Here is a 7,786-nt window from a genome sequence, read left to right on the forward strand (position 1 = left end):
TGTTTCATCAAGTTCTACAGTATGGACAATCCTCAACCAACAAAGTACTACTATGGCTGACTCTGTAATACAGGTAGGCTAGTTGAGAACACCTTTATTTAACCAGGTAGGCTAGTTGAGAACACCTTTATTTAACCAGGTAGGCTAGTTGAGAACACCTTTATTTAACCAGGTAGGCTAGTTGAGAACACCTTTATTTAACCAGGTAGGCTAGTTGAGAACACCTTTATTTAACCAGGTAGGCTAGTTGAGAACACCTTTATTTAACCAGGTTAGGCTAGTTGAGAACACCTTTATTTAACCAGGTAGGCTAGTTGAGAACACCTTTATTTAACCAGGTAGGCTAGTTGAGAACACCTTTATTTAACCAGGTAGGCTAGTTGAGAACACCTTTATTTAACCAGGTAGGCTAGTTGAGAACACCTTTATTTAACCAGGTAGGCTAGTTGAGAACACCTTTATTTAACCAGGTAGGCTAGTTGAGAACACCTTTATTTAACCAGGTAGGCTAGTTGAGAACACCTTTATTTAACCAGGTAGGCTAGTTGAGAACACCTTTATTTAACCAGGTAGGCTAGTTGAGAACACCTTTATTTAACCAGGTTAGGCTAGTTGAGAACACCTTTATTTAACCAGGTAGGCTAGTTGAGAACACCTTTATTTAACCAGGTAGGCTAGTTAAGAACACCTTTATTTAACCAGGTAGGCTAGTTGAGAACACCTTTATTTAACCAGGTAGGCTAGTTGAGAACACCTTTATTTAACCAGGTAGGCTAGTTGAGAACACCTTTATTTAACCAGGTTAGGCTAGTTGAGAACAAGTTCTCATTTATAACTGCGACCCTGACCAAGATAAAGCAAAGCAGTGTGACACAAACAACTCAGAGTTACACATGGAGTAAACAACAACTCAGAGTTACACATGGAATAAACAAACATATAGTCAATAACACAATAGAAAAGTCTATATACAGTGTGTGCTAATTAAGTAAGATCAGGGAGGAAAGGCAATGAATAGGCCATAAAGGTGAAATAATTATAATTTAGCAATTAAACACTGGAGTGATAGATGTGCAGAAGATGAATGTGCAAGTAGAGATACTGAGGTGCAAAGGAGCAAGATAAATAAATAAATCACAATATGCGGATAAGGTAGTTGGATGGGCTATTTACAGATGGGTTCTAGTATATTATCTTTTCAGTGATTGAGTTCTATGTCCATTTTCTAGCACCAGTACTCCCAGAGATGGTAATGAGGATGGGGGGGGGCAGAAAGTTGTTCTGTTGTTGTTATTCCTCCTCGACACCAACACCTCAAGTCTAAGTGAAGTTAGCACTGTTAGGCCCTCCCTAGTCTTCAACCTCCCTCAGTGTTGGTCTTCAATCTCCCTCAGTGTTGGTCTTCAATCTCCCTTCAATCTCCCTCAGTGTTGGTCTTCAATCTCCCTCAGTGTTGGTCTTCAATCTCCCCCAGTGTTGGTCTTCAATCTCCCCCAGTGTTGGTCTTCAATCTCCCCCAGTGTTCGTCTTCAATCTCCCTCAGTGTTGGTCTTCAATCTCCCTCAGTGCAGTGTTGGTCTTCAATCTCCTCAGTGCAGTGTTGGTCTTCAATCTCCCTCAGTGTTGGTCTTCAATCTCCCCAGTGTTGGTCTTCAATCTCCCCCAGTGTTGGTCTTCAATCTCCCTCAGTGTTGGTCTTCAATCTCCCCCAGTGTTGGTCTTCAATCTCCCCCAGTGTTGGTCTTCAATCTCCCCCAGTGTTGGTCTTCAATCTCCCTCAGTGTTGGTCTTCAATCTCCCTCAGTGTAGTGTTGGTCTTCAATCTCCCTCAGTGTAGTGTTGGTCTTCAATCTCCCCCAGTGTTGGTCTTCAATCTCCCTCAGTGCAGTGTTGGTCTTCAATCTCCCTCAGTGCAGTGTTGGTCTTCAATCTCCCTTAGTGTTGGTCTTCAATCTCCCTCAGTGTTGGTCTTCAATCTCCCTCAGTGTTGGTTATGTTTCACACCGATCCCGGTAGATAGAAGTTTCAGTAAAGCACAGATCTAGGATCAGCTTAATGGTTCTTACATTTTTATGTTAACCATTAGAGTGAAGGCCAAAGGGCTCTGGTCAAAAGTAGGGCACCAGTGAAATAATGTGTCTTGGGACAATCTCGTTCTCTCTCCTCAGTGTTGGTCTCTCTCTCTCTCTCCTATCAGTTTGGTCTTCAATCTCCTCAGTCTAGTGTTGGTCTTCCAATCTCCCCAGTGTTGGTCTTATATATATCTCTCTCTATCCTATGTATCTCTCATCTCCCCAGTGTTGGTCTTTATCTCTCTCTCCCTCAGTGCAGTGTTGGTCTTCAATCTCCCTTAGTGTTGGTCTTCAATCTCCCTCAGTGTTGGTCTTCAATCTCCCTCAGTGTTGGTTATGTTTCACACCGATCCCGGTAGATAGAAGTTTCAGTAAAGCACAGATCTAGGATCAGCTTAATGGTTCTTACATTTTTATGTTAACCATTAGAGTGAAGGCCAAAGGGCTCTGGTCAAAAGTAGGGCACCATGTAGGAAATAATGTGCAATTTGGGACACTCTCTCTCGTTCTCTCTCTCTCCTATCACTCTCTCTCTCTCTCTCTCCTATCACTTTCTCTCTCTCTCTCTCCTATCACTTTCTCTCTCTCTCTCTCTCTCTCTCTCTCTTATATATCTCTCTCTCTCTCTCTCTCTCTCTCTCTCCTTTCTCTCTCTCTCTCTCTCTCTCTCTCTCTCCTACCTTTCTCTCTCTCTCTCTCTCTCTCTCTCTCTCTCTCTCTCTCCTATCACTTTCTCTCTCTCTCTCTCTCTCCTATCTCTCTCCTATCTCTCTCTCTCTCTCTATCACTTTCTCTCTCTCTCTCTCTCCTATCACTTTCTCTCTCTCTCTCCTCTCTCTATCATTCTCTCTCTCTCTCTCTCCTATCACTTTCTCTCTCTCTCTCTCTCTCTCCTATCCCTTTCTCTCTCTCTCTCTCTCCTATCTCTCTCTCTCTCTCTCTCATCTCCTATCTCTCTCTCTCTCTCTCTCTCTCTCTCCTATCACTTTCTCTCTCTCTCTCTCTCTCTCTCCTATCACTTTCTCTCTCTCTATCTCTCTCTCTCTCCTCTCTCTCTCTCCTATCACTTCTCTCTCTCCTATCCCTCTCTCTCTCTCTCTCTCTCTCTCTCTCTCTCTCTCTCTCTCTCTCTCTCTCTCTCTCTCTCTCCTATCTCTTTCTCTCTCTCTTTCTCTCTCTCTCTCTCTCTCCTATCACTTTCTCTCTCTCTCTCTCTCTTTCTCTCTCTCCTATCACTTTCTCTCTCTCCTATCACTTTCTCTCTCTCCTATCACTTTCTCTCTCTCCTATCACTTTCTCTCTCTCCTATCACTTTCTCTCTCTCCTATCACTTTCTCTCTCTCCTATCACTTTCTCTCTCTCTCCTATCACTTTGAGTATTGTTCCGCTTGGGCAGCACAGAGGGCAGTCGGTGGACAGCGGTTGAATTGCATTGTGGTCCATGGTGAGTGAACGGGGACCTGTGATTGGTTCTGTCAGCGGGTCTTTAGAGCTGGGCACAGCGCTGGGTACTGGATCTGTGTGGGAAAGAACAGACTCATACAGTAAACCATCTCTCTTCTCTGTGGTGTGCTCTCTCTCCCTCATTCTCTCCTGTTTTCCCTCTGTTTGTCTGTCAAAAGTCTCCCTCTCTTCTCCATGGTGATGCAGAGAGAGGGAGAGAGCGGGAGGGAGAGAGAGAGAGAAAGAGAGGGAGAGAGCGGGAGGGAGAGAGAGAAACAGAAAAGAGGATCAAAGGGTTTTGCAGAGACAAACTGCACCAGTAAACTAACCTTCCTCTCTTTTTTCCCTCCTTCCCCCTCTTCTCTCTTTCCTATAGACCACCAAGGCATTCCTTCCCAAGATGTTGGAGCTGAACCACGGCCACATTGTGACGGTTGCCAGCTCTCTGGGGCTATTCAGCACAGCTGGTGTGGAGGTGAGTTACTTCACATGAATGAGACACTCTCTTGGTTAGTTAGTAGTACTATGTAGTACACACAGAGACAGAGACACAGAGACAGAGACACAGAGACAGAGACACAGAGACAGCGACACAGAGACAGCGGCACAGAGACAGCGACACAGAGACAGCGACACAGAGACAGCGACACAGAGACAGCAGAGACACAGAGACAGCGACACAGAGACAGCGACACAGAGACAGCGACACAGAGACAGCGACACAGAGACAGCGACACAGAGACAGCGACACAGAGACAGCGACACAGAGACAGCGACACAGAGACAGCGACACAGAGACAGCGACACAGAGACACAGAGACAGCGACACAGAGACAGCGACACAGAGACAGCGACACAGAGACGCACAGAGACAGAGACAGAGAGACAGCGACACAGAGACACAGAGACACAGAGACACAGAGACAGAGACAGACACACAGCGACACAGAGACAGCGACACAGAGACAGCGACACAGAGACAGCAGAGACACAGAGACAGCGACACAGAGACACAGAGACAGAGACACAGAGACACAGACACACAGAGACACAGCGACACAGAGACAGCGACACAGAGACAGCGACACAGAGACAGCGACACTTTCTCACAGAGAGACAGAGACACAGAGAGACAAGACTGAGACAAACAGAGACAGAGACAGAGACAGAGAGCAGAGACACAGAGACCCTCTGTCTAGAGACCAGGGACACAGGTCAGAGGGGCCAGAGACACAGAGACACAGAGACACTGACACAGAGACACAGAGACAGCGACACAGAGGGACACAGACACAGATATTCGGGCTTTCTATATTATTCCCCCAACTCTGGAAATTTAAAGAACAGAGATGAGCTTTACGGGGCCCTCTGTCTATTGTAGGGGGTGGTCTGGGGGCCTGTTACGGGGCCCTCTGTCTATTGTAGAAGGGGTCTGGGGGCCTGTTACGGGGCCCTCTGTCTATAGTAGGTGGGGTGTCTGGGGCCTGTTACGGGGCCCTCTGTCTATAGTAGGGGGTCTGGGGGCCTGTTACGGGCCCTCTGTCTATAGTAGGGGGTCTGGGGGCCTGTTACGGGGCCCTCTGTCTATAGTAGGGGGTCTAGGGGGCCTGTTACGGGGCCCTCTGTCTATAGTAGGGGGTCTGGGGGCCTGTTACAGGGCCCTCTGTCTATAGTAGGGGGTTTAGGGGGCCTGTTATGGGGCCCTCTGTCTATAGTAGGGGTCTGGGGGCCTGTTACGGGGGGCCCTCTGGCTATAGTAGGGAGGGTCTGGGGGCCTGTTACGGGACCCTCTGTCTATAGTAGGGGGTCTAGGGGGCCTGTTACGGGGCCCTCTGGCTATAGTAGGGGGAGTCTAGGGGGCCTGTTACGGAGCCCTCTGTCTATAGTGGGGGTCTGGTGGCCGTTACGGGGCCCCTGTCTATAGCTTGGGTGGGGTCTGGGGGCCTGTTATGGGGCCCTCTGTCTATAGTAGGGGCTATCTGGTGGCCGTTACGGGGCCCCCTGTCTATAGTAGGGGTCTGGGGGCCTGTTACGGGGCCCTCTGTCTATAGTAGGGGGCTATCTGGGGGCCTGTTACGGGGCCCTCTGTCTATAGCTTGGGGGGTCTGGGGGGCCTGTTACGGGGCCCTCTAACAGGTTACAAGGCCCTCTGTCTGTAGGGGGGGGTCTGGGGGCCTGTTATGGGGCCTTCTGTCTGTAGTTCGGGGTCTAGGGGCCTGTTACGGCGCCCTCTGTCTATAGCTTGGGGGGTCTGGGCTTGGGCGCCTGTTACGGGGCCCTCTTACGGGTTACAAGGCCCTCTGTCTGTAGCTGGGGGTCTCTTACGGGCCCCTCTGTCTGTAGCTGGGGGGCCTGTTCTGGGGCCCTGTTTCTGGGGGGTCTTTGCTGGGGCTGGGGGTCTGGGGCTGGGCCCATAGGGGCCCTTGGCTCTGAGTGAAGAACAGGCTGACATGTCTCCGTGGGAGGGAGACATCTTCATCAGGCTCTTTGTGAAACCATCGCAGCTCTCTCAGTATTCACATCACAGCCAATTCACTCTAAATGGAGGGGACTTTGTTTTCACTTTTTTTTTTGTGTGTGGGGGGTCATCTTTCGTCCAGGCCCCTCACTGTTTCTTTTGTGTGTTATCTGAGTCAGTGTTAAAAGGATTCGATGTGGTCATTTGTCCTGGGGACAATAAGAAGAGTGGCTGTAGCTGTCACTCTCTGTTGTGTGTTCCAGAGAAGCCTTCTAGAATGCTTCTTTAATATTCTAGAACACATGGACTCCCTTTCACTCTCTCTCTCCATTCCAGAGTGGTGTCATTTTCATTCTGTCTTTAGGCACCGCTACCCCATTGCCTTTTGTTTTCCTAGCTGTTGTTGCACAGGCGGGAACTCATCCATAACCATTAAGTCTCTCTTCAAAGGGACTGGAGCACAGTCAAGGTTTTAACCTATAATACTTCATAGAAATTGAATGTGATTTTTAAGGCAGGAGGGACTATTCATTTAGGAACCATAGTTTGGCAGGCACCCAGCCATAACCCAATCAACCATAACCCAATCAACCCCATAACTGGCCATCTAGCCAGCCGTCCCAGTATAACGTAATCCGATCAATAACCATGTTAGCCATCCCCAGCCAACCAATCAATATAATCAGTCTGACCCATAACCCAACCATCCCCAGCCTGACCCAATCAGCCCTTAACTAGCCATCCCAATCCAATCATGGATATTATTCATCCTAATCAGCCCATGTTTTTACATGGGCCAAATACTTTGGAGATAATATAACACAAGCACTGGAAACAATGAGACACTATGAAAATCTGGGAAACCGGGCCTGTGTGTTCATGGCTGGCGTTGAAAGGCTTTTGATAAAAGTATGGCAAACTTTTATAAGTAAAGGAATATTTCCATTTTGGAGGATCTCTTAGGTGTCAAAATATTCATGTGCCAATTTCTCCAGAAAATATTAGTTTTCCCAATTGTTTACACTAAAATTTGTTTCCAAATGCAATCCCCAGAAACCTGAAACTCATGTACCAAATCCCTTAACCAAGTCTTAGAGTACAGCAATTCAATTCTATTATCACACTTTTATAAACACTACACACAGTTCTCATTAGGCACAACATTCAAAATGAAAATCTCTTTAGTCCCTTTGAAAACTAGCATGCCAATCACAATGCCATGATTCTACAAACCAGTGGCAACACCCTCCTCACAAGTAAACATAATTTTAAAATTGTTCCTTAAAAAATCTGTGTTTGCACTATAAAAAGCCACAGATGAGCTCTCTGTTTGGAAAAATGGAAGTCAACAGAAGCAAGGCAGAGGTGAAGGAGTGAGAGTAAATGTGGAGGAAGAGGGTTTGAAACGGCAGGACAGTTGTCTCAGATGAGATCAGGGCCACATTGGTTGACCATGTGCTCAACCTCATGGATTGAGTGATGAAGGAGGCTGGGCAGAGAGTTCAGCCCAACCTGATGCCTACTACGGTTGCATCTCCATCATCCGTGCATTCAGAAATAACAACCGGTGCCTACCATCACACCATCTCTTTGGTGTATACTGCAGTATACTGCAGTTCGACTTATCAGTAGACTATGTTGCTCAATGATTATTGTTGGATAATGTTACAGTAATGTCATTTCCTGCTGAGAAAATATGTTATGTTAACATAGCAAATCATATGTTTGTGGATCTGGGACCAGAGATGGCCAGGTACAGCTAGTGGAGGGCAAGTTATTGGCGCAGGTGCAGTGGCACAGGCAGCTGTTGCCT

General features: G+C 47.4%; 1 protein-coding gene across 1 annotated transcript in view; it reads left to right on the top strand.

The window, feature by feature from the left end:
* rdh10a (retinol dehydrogenase 10a) overlaps window positions 1-7,786 on the top strand; it is a 40,385-nt gene that overhangs the window by 20,997 nt on the left and 11,602 nt on the right. The window contains exon 3 of the mRNA XM_042308736.1: window positions 3,892-3,990. Coding sequence (XP_042164670.1) covers window positions 3,892-3,990 — 99 coding nt within the window. The remainder of the gene's footprint in view (window positions 1-3,891; window positions 3,991-7,786) is intronic.

The sequence above is a fragment of the Oncorhynchus tshawytscha genome, linkage group LG29 (genome assembly GCF_018296145.1).
Source record: "Oncorhynchus tshawytscha isolate Ot180627B linkage group LG29, Otsh_v2.0, whole genome shotgun sequence".
Taxonomy (NCBI): Eukaryota; Metazoa; Chordata; class Actinopteri; order Salmoniformes; family Salmonidae; genus Oncorhynchus; species Oncorhynchus tshawytscha.